The sequence below is a fragment of the Neodiprion lecontei genome, chromosome 2 (assembly GCF_021901455.1).
Source record: "Neodiprion lecontei isolate iyNeoLeco1 chromosome 2, iyNeoLeco1.1, whole genome shotgun sequence".
NCBI lineage: Eukaryota > Metazoa > Arthropoda > Insecta > Hymenoptera > Diprionidae > Neodiprion > Neodiprion lecontei.
In genome coordinates this window covers 7,535,059-7,552,058 of record NC_060261.1, presented here as the reverse complement: position 1 = coordinate 7,552,058, position 17,000 = coordinate 7,535,059, and the positions used below count along the sequence as shown (strand labels likewise).

Below are 17,000 nucleotides of genomic sequence, written 5' to 3'. Positions count from 1 at the left end.
CAAAGACCGCGTGTTACGCGATGTGTAATAAGCATGCAGTGATCATCGTTATGTCATGTATCGTGAACGAGGTGCATGCGTGTTACGATCGCGGGCGAACATAACGTAAGACCCTGGCGAATTTTACGGTATAAAACATACGACGACTGCAGTTTTTTTTTTTTTTTTTTTTTTCTTTCTCTCATCGCCTCTCTGGTCGTTTTTTTACTCATTACGTGTCTTTCATTTTTCTTTTTTGTTTTTTCTTTCTTTTCCCCGTTTTTTGAATTTAATGACCGTGCTCGGAGAATCATTGAACTTCGCATATATAATGCCTGACGGCAGGAAAGACAAGGAAGCATTTTTCAACCCGTTTATTTCCCCCTCTCCCTCACGCCCTGGCACGAAGAGGAGGAACGACGTAGTAAACGCGAGGGAGAAACGAAGCGTGTAACGCGTATGTATAATGAGAATTATTATACACACCTACTGTAATTGGATTATACATTTCTGTAATCGTAAGCAACACGCATCACGATCCTCTTTGAGCAAACGTATCTACGTATATGTAAATAACTTTATTTATAATATAGATATGTATATCGGATAATGAAACCGTTGAGATTGAGTTGTAAAACTCTTCGTTTCTCATTTCTAGATTTCCGTACCTCCGTAAATATAATATGATAATAATTATTATACATGCGACTTAATTACTGTATCATTTTTTATTTTTTCACACCAACAGCGCTGAGTAAGTTCACATTTAATTATTCCACGACTCATCAAGCTTATTAATTTATAAATATTTTCTACATTTCTTATTGAACCGCAGGTTTGAATTTTCTTAAATTTTCGACACACGGAACGAAAATTCTCCCTGTACCTACCTAGGGTGAAACGTCGACGTAGAAATTTTCACGGTAAAATCGCATTTCTTTCTCGTATAATTTTACATGAGATTTCGAATACAACGTGTAAAGAGTCCGGTTAACCGGTGTCAACGGATGTTCGCGAAGGAGGCCGAGAATCCGTGATATCAGAGTCATCCACGCCGCCTCCCACCTGCTACTCCGGATGGATACGGAGGCAGAGTGGCGGACCTCGCCGGTATTTTCTGCTTGCAGACACGGCTAACTTGGCGAACTCTATAAGTAGGGGCCATCCACGATTCTCTGAGTTACTCCGAGGCTGTACTCGCCACCATCAGAAACTAAACCATCAATACAACGGAGAGACGGTCTGTAACTACAATCGTAAGTCACGACCGTTCGTCGATTCGCAAAGCAAGCAAGCAGCGACACGGGTCAGGATTAAAAGCAAGAAAAAAATCATCGATTATTGTTATGGTGTCATGTGCGAGATAGAATTTACCGCAGATCGTCAAAGAGTTTGGTGAAGGTGAGTGTGTTTTGTTTGAAATTCTTCATTCTTTCCATTGTTAATGTTATTGTTCATTTTTATTATTTTTACACCTCGAGATCTGGAGACATTTTTTGGCAAACATTTGTTTGCACTCGTTGAATCAGGCTGATAAACAGTTAGTTTTTCCCCATGTGATTATTATACGGTTGGTTTGTATCTCTGGACAGTTGATAATTAATCACCCGATGTTACAAACTAAAAACGCCAACGCGCAAAGTATCGTTGAACTCGCCGGGTATTGTGACGCGTAAGTTACAATAAGACGAGATTGCAGGTGATTCGCGGCATTGAAATCTCCCCGGGATTCACAGCCTTGTCTTTATTACGCCTGCGACTTTGCGACGAATACGTATACAATTACCTCCGCACAATAGAAACTACCTGGCTAAAAAATAAAATTATACATTTTCATTGACACGGTTACCTAAATAATTTATTATTTATGATTACATCGTTTTCAGGGGCAAAATTCTATCTACCTGTATTTGTACCGCGATTTTTCGGGCTATTTCAACGCTCTTTTGATCCATTGACATTTCGATTTAATTTTCCGATTCGTTAAAAACTGGGACAACGAAATGGATAGTTCGGTTAATTCTCATCCTGAACCTTGCTTGTCTCGTAATATAGTCAATTCTCCACCTCGTTGACAATAATTTTCATTAATTTTTACAAACGCAGCTCAACCGTGTCGAGGTCTTTTTACTCCTCTATTATGTTTTTTTTTTTTTGTAGCTTGTACCGAATCGCGGAGAAGTTCGTCTCCTAAACATGTTTTCAGTCTTTCGTTATCGAGTATTCGTCTAGGCATCGGGTCGATCAAATTGCCCGATCGCTTCAGTTTCCGTTGAAGCGTTCTAATTTATCCGATTCATTTTGTAAAATATTTTCGTCAACTTCCAGCGATAAAACAGCAGATCATGTCTTACTCAGAATTGTTGAAAAGCAAAAGTACAGCACTGAGGTATATAATGCTCGCTTGTAAAAATCTTGAGCGCAGGTTTTTACCTTCCAATTGAAACCGCAATTTGCGTTCAGAAGCGCCGGCCAAAGACGATGCTGAAGTCAGTAACGTCGTCGTAACGAAATATTGGGTTCAAATTTTTACTTTTTATCAATTTTTTGATAACTTTGAAGGAACTGTGATTTCAAAACGTGAACATCTTTTGTTTCATTACGGTTTATCAAGTTTCGGACAATTCTAAAGTCGCCAAGTATCGGTTTTTTCATCGATACGAATATCGTTCCAACAACGTTACTACAACTCCAATATAATCCTGGCAAAAAAAGATGATGCAGACACGTTATAAACGTACGTTGAACGTTCTACGTTCTACGTTCTCCTACTTCACCCTCTTCTTCGGTGCGAAAAGACTCCCGGCAATTCGCTATACATACCGTGTATTGAACGCCACTGGATTCTGTAAGAAGCAGGCCAGAATACGGTCGAGCTATTGTCCGTGTAAGATACGTGAACACTTTTTGCGGAAACATACCGGTGCGTTCTCCTCGCGCGGTCTGCATCGCGAGACTGTCGCAAGCAAACGAGGGGAAAAAAAAAATAAAAAATTGTGAAGCTGATTTCAGTATTCCGTGAAATATCCACAAGCAAGCAACTACGGATAAATCACGACTCACAGATTTTCTTTTCTTTTTATATTTTTCTACTCCAAAATCGGTGAAAAGTTGCATACATAGATACATAAATTTCGTCTAGTTCCGTTTATATTTTTTCTCAAAAACCTTGACGCGTAGTCAGAGGGGAAGGATATTTTTATTTTTTTTTTTTTACATTTATCGAACACCTTGGATAGACGTTTTACACCCTGTAGCAAGCAAGAAACGCGTTTTATCCGCACAGTTTGTCCGTGGAATCCATAAAATCCAATAAATACCAGTTTGCACAGATAATTAGCAATTATATACCATCCCTCATAATCGTCGAACGACTCGATTCTCGTCGCGCGGACGACGCGTTGTAAAAATAAGAATTCGCGGTTGATGAACGCCGAGCAAGAAGACAGGTAGGTACTGTACAGAAGTGAGAACGGTGCAGTAGACGACCTTGCTACTTTCAACGGCAAGGCTAGCCGTGCGGCTCACGCCAAGCCAGGGTTCAGCACACTCTTCGATCTCGATCGATCGCGATTGATCCATCGATCCTAGTTCCCCCTTCTTCCAGCTGTGGTTACTATACGCGGTTCTTACACAGCAATTTTCATTCCTTACATAATAATCGAAAACTTCACGACGTTGGTGCAACAATTAACGAATCGATGTCAAGAGCTTATTCAACCGGAAATATCAAGATTTAAACTTGCGATACGCAGAAAATTTAGTATTCGTAATTGTAATCGGAGTAAGTAATTACCCCTACCTTATTTCCTTGTACAATAGGAATGACGTTTGAAGCGTATAATCGTAAAGATACCAATTTGGCTAGAATTTTCTAACAACTAACTGTAAGAAATGAATTTCTTCGCAGTGCGGCTTGAAGCGGTGAATTTAAAAAAATCGGCTTGCGTCGTAAGAACTGCATCGCTGCGTTATACAATGTTAATCGTTAAGTAATTAAATAACCTGCCGAATTTCTTAGGCAGAAGCCTGAAAAAGGATCAACCGGCGATTGTGCGCGATCCTTTGTTTCGATTCATATTGCATAATTCATGAAATTTTCGAAGAAGACGTTAGTGCTACACAATCCTTGATTATAATTTTAAATTTCGATCGGAGCGAAATGAGTGGAATTACTTTTTCTTTTACGTTTTGCAAAATCCCTCGTCAACTCGACCGAATGATGCGATTCAAGTGTTTTCGCGGGTACGTTGAACCCACGAGATGTAATCTAATACCGGGACCGCTCTATTTTTCTCGCCCAGAATGGCACCATTATATTACAGGCTGCGATCGAAAAAAGAGGCAAAAACTGACTTATACAGCTTGAGGACAGAATTCTTCCTAATTTCGTCGCGTCTCGAGTAAAATTCATTGTGACTGAAATCCCAGATCGATCTCGTCACAACGACGGTTTGACGTGACTCTGCGAACCTCAGGTGCACCATTCTTTTTATCTCTCATAGTATTTCCAATTAGTCTCATAAACGAGTCCGGCATTAATGCACCTGCGTAATTGGTGCCCATATACGCCGGATGGATATTCAATATCAAGCGGTGAATTCCTTGAAATTATCATCGAATGATGGAGCAGCGGTGCTTTTTGCATCGTTCGATTATGAAAAAAAAAAAAAGATTCGCTGCTACTTCTCAAAGTGAGTAAAGGAAGACGTTTCGTATGGTCCTGGAATGATCCCACGCTGGATCTACTTCGCATTTAGCAAGGAGCCATCAATTTGCGGGGCAGAACCGCGAGGATCGTATCTCGAGAAGAGGTCGAACCAGCTCCTTCCTTCCTTGCAGTAACTAATGGCCAGGCCATTTCCTTGGCCGTAAACATTTCAATACCCACATAGTTACCGGCGTCGCGTCTCCTTCGGGCTTTACGCGATTCCTGAACTGCCATATAAGCCCATATCTAGTTTCCTCGCTAAACGTTGCACCGCTTTGAGTTGTACAACGTTCGACAAGACAATGGAACTATCTAGCATCTGCTTACAATAGACAAGTGGTAAACCATGCGGTGTTTAAGGATCTATTCAGCGTACAGTCCGGTCGAAAACAACCGGGAACAAACAAATTGGCTCGTTAACGCCGAGTCGATCGAGGCGATCAAGTTACGGTGGGTGCAAATTGAAGAAGAAGGGAACGTTGCGTCGCTCAGGGAAATCATATCGACGCATGTGCTTCCGATCAGCTGTAACGCAGCTGAGCTTATTCTTTCACGTAAATGCTCCGTGATTACCAATATTCTAAATTTGTTCGAATCTTGTGCAATTCTCACCCTGCACTCAGCTGCAGTTTTTTTTTTTTTCTTTTTGTCAAGACTGTACGACTGATGGATACCTAACGTGAAAACAGTGTGCTTTACAGATCAGATACAGAGGGAGAGGAAGGAAAAACAAAACTCCAATTGTATATGAAATCTTGATCGTTGGGAGTGTAATACCGATTTCGTGGTGTAATATGAAGATCCTCCTCATTTGACGCTCGTCGGGTTAGCTGAACCGTGAAGGTTGTTCGTTTAAGTTTTTTTTTTTTTTTTTGTAACCCAACCGAGCCGTGGCCGACTACGTTACGTAAAAGAGTACATCATGCCGGTTTTTCGTCATCGTCACGTTATTCGCCTATTTGTTTTTCGAAATTGATCGGTTGAAAATTGTGCTACAAGTATGACAATGTCCTTTCGTATTCTCAATTCGTGGCCGTTAAAGTATTCCGCAAGTCGCGAAGGTACGACTTAAATCGAACAACAGAAACGGGTTTAAAGTTTCCGGCATCGAAACCGGTCCCGGTAATCGGCAATCGCTAATTAAAGACAATCACCGCTGTGTTCGATAAGTCGGAATAATTCCCTGCCGCATCCCGATCGTTGAGAATTCAGAGTCATACCGATTTCGTCGAATCGGGTACTTCAAGATCGACCCAACGGACACACCTTGTGATTTTGGCGCAAGTGCTTACACCCGGCGAAAATTTGCCCCCTGAATTACAATCAGCTTCCGTGTATCGCTGCGAACGAGCGCAAAAATAAAACTGGCCTCTCGGCACGAGAGATTCGATTTTGTATTCAGTTCACAGTAGCTGTTATTCACGCTGACTGTGCGAACGAACCGAGCTGCCCACGCCGTTCGCGATTACGTACATGTTTCATTCATCGAAGGTCGCACGGAAGAACGGATATCGGACTTTGGTAACCCATATTCAAAAACCTCCTGATTTCTGCACGCCGTGTATCGTCGTTCCTCCGTTTCGATTGTAGTTTTCATCACCTGTCTACACGCAGCAATGTGAAACGATTCGAGGACGTGACATCGATGGACTTTGTTTCGTACAACTACTGTACGAGCTTTCGGTGATATTGACAATCCATTTTTTGACCATTCATCTTTTTCGTGTACCAGTCATTGAACCATTATGGCTAGAATGACACGCGAGCGATCGAAATATGAAAAGCTGCACGTAATGTCCGGTGAACTTTGCACCCAGTTCTTGCGATCCTCGGTCACGTTTTCGTTTTTCCTCACCGCGTGGACTCGATTTCATCTGTACTAACGAATAACGGCGGATTTTTTCAAAATCCCAATTATCCGCGAAGCCCGCGTGGTCTGGTTTGTAACGCCAAACCGTGGATAACGTATATAAACGGATCATCGGACAACGTGACGATATTTAATGCCCCCAGTTCTCGCGATTCCTCGTTTCCAAATTCCATTAGGTATGATTACGGTTGAATAAATCGTGGATAAGTATATAATGGGTTAACAAATTGAGGTTAATCTGTGATACCCGCTACTCGGTGAAAAAATGTTCGATTCCGTTTCGCGGATCGATTATAGATTCGCTTCTATCACCAGTGACACAATTTTTGTTTTCTTCTCTCCGGTATCACGATCGGTAACGGTTCTCGCGAAAATGTCCAAGAAAAAAAAATTCTAATTCTTCTTACATTCGGTGGTAAAATCCGTTAAAATGTGTGGGACAAAACTTACGCCGACATGCCTATACCAACGAATGTGAATATTCGAGACTCGATCAAAGCCTTTTAAATCCACTGGTTAACTGTTAAGCATGTACATCGTTACGTGTGCAAACCGCTATTATAATGAGAAGATAAGCCGAGGTCTTGTAAACAAATCCTTGCCCGGAGGAAGATTTTCGCCATGCCGGTAGTAGGATGACGAGACCGTAAATACTAAAACTTAAAAAAAAAAAGAACCACATCGCGTTAATCTCAGATCTTCTGTAGGTACTTATTGTACGGTGATGCGGTGAGGTTGGGCAAAGCGTTATGAAAACTACCGCCATCAACTCGGTTTAATAAGCAGGGAGCCAAGGCCTTTGCTCGGGTTAAGAATTCATCATGTGAATTCACGATTCGTCATGTTATTCTCCCTTTTTCCCCGCCCTGCAGTACCTGCTCAGCTCCTCGACTAACACGGCCTTAATCACGCGTAATTCTCACGATTAAAATGAATAATATAAACCGGATAGCGGGTGACATTGAACTTGATTTTAATCTTGCGTCACACTTCCAGTGCACTCATTCAGCATGGAGAAAGGAGGGCCGAAGGCGCCCTCCCAGATATTCACAGACCGCGCATAGAGGCAGTAATGTGTTTGCGCATTCCACCTGTCTCTTTCAATAGCTTACAGCTTACGTCGCGGTAATTCCACTCTCCTCGTTATTACTGTAACGCAAAGTAAAGAAAGAGAGAGGCTCGCTGCAACAGGGAAATGAAAACCATTCGACCAATATTTGTTCAGAAAAACCGGGGTCAATGCAACGTCTGACTCACGCTCACCCACCCACCGAGTCATAGGCATGACAATTTGGTTTTAATTAATTCGTGAACCTATTTTCATTGTACGCCCGATTCACCGCTCGAGGAACAAGCGATAAAAGGTGCAGATTTATGGATCGAATCACATTACGCACGATCGTGGCTGGTGTTTATCTGAATTCGAAATCTCCGGCATTAGCATATCCCTGTTGTATGCGATCGTCGATACGGTCACGGCAAACATGTGACTGTCCGATCGAATCTGATTTAGAAAAAAAAAACACAAAAAAAAAAAACCCAAAACGTGCAGTGCCGTTGGACCGTTAGACGCTGCGCGGTGTAATCTTCTTGATACTTTTGCGGAAACAGATGACTCGATGGTCTACCCTAGTATGGATTCTAGTCTCGTAACACAGTTGGATAATCGCCAGAAGAAATTCCGTAATGTTGGCAGGCATCGATCGTCGTCTTTGCCGCCTAACTGTGTCTCTCGACCCTTCTTCCACCCGACGATACCATCCGCCATCCAGTGGCTTCAAAAATCGGTGACAAGTAGTTGAATCCCCCCCCCCCCCCCCCCGCCCTTCCCCCGATTTTTAATCGGCCTCTTGACCTCCCACGTAGTAGCATCCGATCATCATTTCGGGCGACATCTTCTATTGGACAGACAAATTTTTTTGCTTCTTTATTACATCAACAGTATAATATGCGTTCCTTCTCCTCGCGGTTCGCTCTGTCACGGTTTATCCTTTTTCATGAGGGGTATACTTGTTATCCGATATGAATTCAGGTACAGTTACATGGGCACAGCTCTCGGTCGTCATCCAGATTTATTTATTTATTTTGCTGTTCAGCTTACTAATCTCCACCACGCTCGCCGATCGGTAAGACACGAAAGATCGGCCATGGCGCACTGTGACGTCACGGCCGTGCCCATGGTGAGGTAGCGATTTGTAATGAATGAGCGATAAAAAAATATGACCATGTTTTAGGGACTTTGAAAGATCCTCCTCGTGAAATAATAGACTCGATTCGGTTAATCTCACGTCTCCTAGGGAAAATCTGAAAAATATCGACAAGTGCGAACGGCAGGATAGTGCTACTTTACAAGTGCAGAGATGGAAAGTTAAGAACAATTTCTGATATTAAAAAAAAAGATTAGAAAAAAAAACCAGTGCTAACTATTCGTCGATGAAATGAGCTTTTGATGTATCATTGAATAAAAAAATAATACGAATATGTTGAGAGCATTTTGCCATTATGGGATCGTAGCACTTCTGCTACCATCGGCGATTAATTATAGCTGCAAAAGACTCATCAGAAAACCGTTTATTCGACCTAAGAAACCAATGTTTTTTACTCAAATTCTTCTGACGTAAATTAATCCAGCTTGGAATGTTGAACGTACAGAGAGCTGAGACGTGTTCACCAAACTGGTATAACATTAACGAGTCTCTTTTGGGACTTGTATCTATCGATATCGTTTTCCTATACAGAAACTTTATGACAACATTTATGCAAAAAAAAAAAATCGTGATGCTCGATGTGTTAGCCACAGGTGAATGACCAGACATAGGTTAAACTTTTTCTTGTGGAACCTGGTGACTTCACTCGATTCCGAGCTGCGCTTTCGTCACGAAAACTAAGCGTAAAGACCATTCTTTAATGGGTTATAGATAGATGTGGTCGTGTATAACGCAATAAGAATCTGAGGACTTGAACCGTAGAAGGTAATTTACGAAATAATTAACACTCGTCAATTCCGCGAAGCGAATCGTGTGATACGTGCATGGACACAACTTATACTATATTAAACGAGCATGTGTCTCCATTCTGTTGAACTCTCACACGTGACGCCGGATAAGACCCGAGAATCTTTCGCCTCGAGCATATTTTTTTACTCCCTATTCACGGTAACGGCAGCGTAGAAATAGCCGATGACTGTCGCAGCTTCTGATTTGATGACTAGGCTGAGAGATGTTGACGGGCAAAAAGAGAAACCGTAATCGAGCTGTCACTCTTTATTCTTATCACTGATTAACTACCTCGTCGAAAAATCCACTTTTACTGTAGAGCTGAGTCTTGCAGGGCCTTGAACGTATTGTATGTACATACACACAAGATTTCTGTCAGCCAATTAATCCGGCAATTTTACACGGTGGACATAGATTGCTAAAAAAAATATGTCTCCGGTCTTGAAGCTTGAGATGGTACGCAGTACACACTTTAATCACGGCAAAAATATTTCGGACATGAAATCAACTGAATTGTATTTTTTCATCAGTTAATATCGCTTCACTTCCCAATTTCAGATTAAGTTTACAGTTTGAACGATGTGGAGACGCTTATGGACGCTGGGCGTCCTCGTGATATTGGCATGCTTGTCGTCGGCAGACAGAGGTGAGTCACGTACTTTCGGTATTTTTTTTATCGTTTTTTTTATTCAATCTGTCTTCCTTTCAAATTGTTGATACATAACTTCTCTCAAGCAACAATACTCACTTCTGCAAAAATATATTCCGTTTCAGTGTCATCCCGGAGCAGAGATTACGATTACGAACTGCGACAAAGTAGTCAACCCTTCAGATGTACGTCGGAAGGGTATCACACGGATCCACAAGACTGCAAGGTTTATTACAGATGCGTCGATTGGGGAAACGGCAGTCCTCTGACGGCCTTCCGGTTCGAGTGTGGTCCCGGAACGGTGTTCTCCAAGGATCAGGGTGATATTTGCACACACCCGTCTGACAGTGGCCGACCCGAGTGCGACGATTCCGCGAATGAAGTCGATTCCTATCCGCAAGGCAACCAAGACGTTCCGAAAAATCCTGAATACCCTCAAACGACGTCCAGGCCGACACCGACTTCTACAACGGGAACAACGCAGGCCGCATCGGTTTCATCGACGCAAGCAACGATACCGGGAAGCAGCGATAGTGGTCAGAATAGTAATGTACAATGTACTCAGGAAGGCTTCCTTGCGGATCCGAAAGATTGTCGAAAGTTTTATAGGTGCGTCGACGGAGGCGCAGGCTCGTTTATAAAATATGAATTCACGTGTGGCAGCGGGACGGTTTGGGATCCTGAAATTGAGGCATGTAATCATGCGTGGGCTGTTTCGAGGAGTGATTGTAGCGAAAATGGTCAAGGAGGTAACGGTGATAATGGTAATCCTGGAAATAATGAGAGTGGGCAGTGGAATGGAGATACTGGAGGCAATGATGGACAATGGAATGGAGATACTGGGAACAATGGTGGACAATGGAATGGGGATACTGGGGACAATGGTGGACAATGGAATGGGGATACTGGGGACAATGGTGGACAATGGAATGGAGACGTTGGTGATTCAGGACAACCTGGTAACCCTGATGGACAACCTGGTCAGCCTGGACAGCCTGGAGATCCTAACGGGCAGCCCGGAAGTCCGGGTACTCCAGGCACACCGGGCACACCTGGAACGTCGGGAACACCGGGAACGCCGGGCTCACCTGGAACACCGGGAACACCGGGAACGCCGGGCTCACCTGGAACACCGGGAACGCCGGGCTCACCTGGAACGCCGGGAACACCAGGAACGCCGGGCTCACCTGGAACGCCGGGAACACCGGGAACGCCGGGAACGCCCGGCTCACCTGGAACGCCGGGCTCACCTGGAACACCGGGAACACCGGGAACGCCGGGCTCACCTGGAACGCCGGGAACACCAGGAACGCCGGGCTCACCTGGAACGCCGGGAACACCGGGAACGCCGGGAACGCCGGGCTCACCTGGAACGCCGGGCTCACCTGGAACGCCGGGAACACCGGGAACGCCGGGAACGCCGGGCTCACCTGGAACGCCGGGCTCACCTGGAACGCCGGGAACACCGGGAACGCCGGGCACACCTGGAACACCAGGAACAGCGGGAATGCCGGGCACATCTGGAACGCCGGGTTCACCTGGAACGCCGGGCACACCTGAAACGCCGAGCACATCCGGAACGCCGGGGTCACCCGGAACGCCGGGAACGCCGGGAACGCCAGGCACATCTGGAACACCGGGTTCACCTGGAACGCCGGGAACGCCGAGCACACCTGGAACACCGGGAACGCCAGGCACACCTGGAACGCCAGGCACATCCGGAACACCGGGCACACCTGGAACGTCGGGAACGCCGAGCACACCTGGAACACCGGGAACGCCAGGCACATCTGGAACGCCAGGCACACCCGGAACACCGGGCACACCTGGAACGCCGGGAACACCGGGCACACCTGGAACGCCGGGAACGCCAGGCACACCTGGAACGCCAGGCACATCCGGAACACCGGGCACACCTGGAACACTGGAAACGCCAGGCACACCCGGAACACCGGGCACAGCTGGAACGCCGGGAACGCCGAGCACACCTGGAACACCGGGAACGCCAGGCACACCTGGAACGCCAGGCACACCCGGAACACCGGGCACACCTGGAACGTCGGGAACGCCGAGCACACCTGGAACACCGGGAACGCCAGGCACATCTGGAACGCCAGGCACACCCGGAACACCGGGCACAGCTGGAACGCCGGGAACGCCGAGCACACCTGGAACACCGGGAACGCCAGGCACACCTGGAACGCCAGGCACACCCGGAACACCGGGCACACCTGGAACGCCGGGAACACCGGGCACACCCGGAACCCCAGGCACCTGTAACGAAGAGGGATTTTTCGCAGACCCTAACGATTGTCGTAAATTCTATCGCTGTGTTGCTGATGGTGCAGGTTTCATTAAATATCGATTTGACTGCGGCGCTGGAACTGTATGGGACCAAACTGCACAAAGTTGCAATCATTATTCTGCAGTACCCACTTGTAATCCCAGTACTGGAGGGTCAAATTCTGTCGATGGCCAGGAAGATCAAAATAAATCAACCAGTAAACCCGGAACTACTACAACAAATGTACCAACCAGCACTAGGAAAGAAGGCGGTACTACGAAGCTGCCCACGTCAAATATCATGACAATATCTTCTAACGAAATAACTACGCAAATTCCTGAAAAGCAGCCCTCCACATCAACATCTGAAACTGATAGGAGCACCGTGGTAACAGAATCATCATCTTCACCTGAGCCTGCTGATCAATTAACGACTAGGTCGACGACCCCGACTTCAGGGAACCAGGTAACAACAGTCTCACCCACAGAAACGTCTTCCCAACCAGATGTCGGTTCGTCGAAAATTCCCGAAACATCGTCGACACCATCCTCACCTCCACAAGTGGGAACAACCGATTCACAGGGAGCAGTTACGAGCCCGCCTGAAAGTTCAACTCCGTCCACAAAAGCTACGAATTCGCCAGGAACCGCTACTTCGATGAATCCGGATGGCCCTGACAAGTCTGGAGAATGCTCAGCAGAAGGATTCTTTGGTCATCCAACAGATTGCCGTAAATTCTATCGTTGCGTATCGACTGATTCGGGGTACACGAAATATGACTTCGAATGTGGTACCGGTACAGCTTGGGACGCGTCGGCTGAAACTTGCAATCATGTCGAGCAAGTATCATCATGTAATAGTCAAAGTAATGGAACTGATCAAAGCACAAATTCCACAACGAGTACAACTCCATCTAGTAGTACAGATCCGTCTTCCACAACCACTGAAAATACGAGTGTGGGAAATCCGGAAGGAACTACCCAGCACTCCGGAGTAGACAGAACTGATGAAGTTGGCCAAGTTATTTCAAGTACCGAAGGTGGTCAGCAAATGACTACCAAAGCACCTGATCCGACCAACTCACCCGGTGATTCTACCACCCAGAGTTCATCAGTCCAGTCGACAACTATCGAAACAACTGAAACTTTATCCGAATCAACTTCCACCGAAGCTTCATCGGAATCTTCTCCACAATCCAGCTCCACTCAAACTTCGCCCGAATCAAGTTCCACTGAATCTTCCTCTGAAACAAATTCAACCCTTGGCTCAACGGAAACATCAGTTCCACCGTGCGCGACGGCTAAGCCAAACATAACGGAAACTTGCGAGGAGGAAGGATACTACCCACATCCAACGGAGTGCGATAAATTTTATCGATGCGTCGATAACGGGAATGGTTTCAATATATACAATTTCGATTGTGCGCCTGGAACTATCTTTGATCCAAGTGTCAGTGTTTGTAATTATCCTTCCGCTGTGTACCCGCCAAGAGACTGTTCAGGAAGCGTTCAAAGACCTGGTACGACCGCAGCTCCTGGTGAGACTGTAACGTCGACTGAAATGACAACGCGAGATTCAGAGTCTACAACATCAGCTGAATCGACCTCCTCAAATGGATCGACGACACAAGAATCTGAGTCAACTACATCGGCCGAGTCGACAACTCAAGAACTGGAATCTACGACGTCAGCTCAATCGACGACAGAAGAATCTGAGTCAACTACATCGGCCGAGTCGACAACTCAAGAACTGGAATCTACGACGTCAGCTCAATCGACGACAGAAGAATCTGAGTCAACTACATCGACCGAGTCGACAACTCAAGAACTGGAATCTACGACGTCAGCTCAATCGACGACACAAGAATCAGAGTCAACGACATCATCTGAATCGACTACACAAGAATCAGAGTCTACGATTTCAACGGAATCGACGACACAACAATCAACATCTACGACGTTGGCCGAATCAACAACTCCAGAACTGGAATCTACCACGTCAGCCGAGTCAACAACGCAAGGATCAGAGTCGACAACTTCAGCTGAATCGACAACGCAAGAATCAGAATCGACCACGTCGACAGAGAATCCTGTATCCAGCACGACAAACGAAAGCACTACAACAACTTCAGGGGAAACAACCGAGGAAGGACAAACTACGACTGATTCGACAACGGAATCGTCCACCGTGAGCACTGAATCTCCGATAGAATCAACGACAAGTCCATCTAAGACAACGACGCAGTTTTCAACGGACACAACAACAGCGGGAACGACGGACAGCACTTCCGAAGGAACAACTGAAACCACTACCGAAGCCCCGACACCGTCTGAACCCGGAACAACTCAAGCTACGTCAGAATCAACTACGGAAAAAGCTGAGTCTACGACTGTCACTGAGTCCACTGGTTCCACAGCGGAGTTGGAATCGACAACAGAGAGCATTGAGAGTACTACTGAAGGTTCGCAGACGACCACAGAGCAGTCGGAAAACACTACGGAAGAGCAGAAAACAACGGAATCTACAGAACAGACGACCTCGGAAGCTCCGGAGTCTACAACAGACTCTCAAGGTACTACAACTGATCCATCAAGTCAGACAACCACACAAAAAACCGAGGAATCAACCACGGATATTGCTCTAACAACAACAGAAGTCGGGTCAACTGAAAAACCGCAAGTCACACCCTGCCCCCTTGCAAACTTGACCAACGAACAGATAGCGTTGGTTTGTCCAACCGGGTTCCATCGCCATCCAAAGTACTGTAATCTATTTTACCAATGCACATCAGCAAGTAACATGGAAATCAAGGTTTTAATTCTGAGTTGCCCCGAAGACACTGTTTACGACAGTCAGAAGATCCAGTGCGTTCCTGAGGAGGATTCGAGTGAACCATGCTCTGGATCAAAGGCCGATGCCAGATTCTACCGGAGATTGAAGGACAACTCTATGCCTCCCGTAAGTATTGAGAGAAACGCTGAAGTTGTTGTTGAGTTATTTTCATTTTCTAGAACTTAAACTGAGTGTAATTGACCGAAAAATATTTAATTTCAGGTGAAAGTTCACAGTCAGAGCCTCTGTCCGAACGAAGGTCATTATCCATATCGCGAGGACTGTAGCAATGCCTTCTACAAGTGCAAACGTGACATAACGGGCTCGTTGCAGGGATATGTTTACAAATGTCCACAAGACTTCGTTTATTGGTCAGTTTCAAGAAGATGCGAGAGAGCCAATCGTCTGCCGATGTGTTCGTCCGCGGAATACAAGAATAAGAATTATTCTTGGGAGAGTCGTTGGGGTGTGCCAGTAGAAGATTCTAATTTTTCCGCGAGAATGCTCAATTTTGAAAGCTATTAATTATTGGATAAGTTCCGTACATATGCGTTAGACTGTAGATGATAGAATTACGACATGGATGTTGGAAATCTTTTTATTAGTTTAATTTATGTATGGATTTTCAGCATCCATTGTAGTTCAGGCAGCTGCCATTTTTGAGTAACCATTTAATACTTACCTAAATAGTTACCTTGAAACAGCAGCTTATGCCTCGTTATCACATGAATTCTATTTCCAATAATTAATGATGAATAGAGAGAATCTCCGTACGATTTTAACAATCCTAGCGATAAAATCATACGTGACATTCAGGGACTTGGTTGTGGGATAAGTGGTCATAATCACATTTAATATCAAGTATTTAGTGATTGTTGAAATATGTAATGCTATCATCTTTATTTATTTTACTAAAACGTAGCATCTTGCCAATCACGTGGCAGAACAGAATAAAATCAAAAGCTGGTTTCTTATCGGATATTTCCACGACTGTATATGTACAATATTTAATTTCTATTCTTTTCTTTTATTTAATGTTAATATTATTTCATATTAGTCACTTAATTATATCTAAACTATCCTATGAATTAGGAGATGAATAAACTATTTCGTAGCTGTACAATCGTACAAATGTGTCTACAGTACTCTATAGAAGTCTGATTTTTGTGTTTATAATACCTGATCTCTGCGCTAATTGCTTTTTTTTTTTGTCTGTGCTTGTTTTATCAATATGAAATATAATACAAAATGAAAGATTTATTCCCTAGAATATCACAGCAAATACCATTACTTGTGATTACCCAGTGTTGTTACTTTATAAATTATATGAGCAAAGGAGTATAAATATTTGATTAAAAATACTACCTATATTCTTGTCGAAACATTCCGTCCTGACCGGCCGTGATTATGTCACTGAACTTTAATATAACTTGAGTTCGTTCGGTGGATTATGCTCGTATGCTGAATTTTAAAAACTGTCCTGCAGATAATTCAGGTCACGCCAATACCGATTTATCGTTAAAAAAAAATTGTAAGTCGTCAGGCACGTTGGGGGTAACTTATTTGATCATTCTATACAATATCACAATCACATATTACATTCTTTGTAAATTGGTAAAACGCATGAGGGAAATTAATTTAGTATTTTCGTGTTTGATTTATTTGAAAATCTGGTTTCA

At 44.5% G+C, this 17,000-nt stretch overlaps 1 protein-coding gene across 8 annotated transcripts; it reads left to right on the top strand.

Moving 5' to 3' along the window:
- The first annotated feature begins 1,153 nt into the window (after positions 1–1,153).
- On the top strand, positions 1,154–16,654 carry LOC107225860 (mucin-19). 8 transcript variants are annotated; one of them, XM_046730418.1, is made up of 5 exons: positions 1,154–1,380; positions 10,115–10,202; positions 10,331–11,853; positions 11,926–15,447; positions 15,544–16,654. In XM_046730418.1, the coding sequence occupies exons 2-5, from the start codon at positions 10,136–10,138 to the stop codon at positions 15,844–15,846; spliced, it is 5,415 nt and encodes a 1,804-aa protein (XP_046586374.1). In that variant the 5' UTR covers positions 1,154–1,380; positions 10,115–10,135; the 3' UTR covers positions 15,847–16,654. The 8 variants fall into 8 exon arrangements, with proteins under 8 accessions (XP_046586374.1, XP_046586380.1, XP_046586378.1 ...); XM_046730424.1 differs by having other exon boundaries at positions 10,331–11,899; positions 12,323–15,447; XM_046730422.1 differs by having other exon boundaries at positions 10,331–11,899; positions 12,143–15,447.
- Positions 16,655–17,000: the final 346 nt, after the last annotated feature.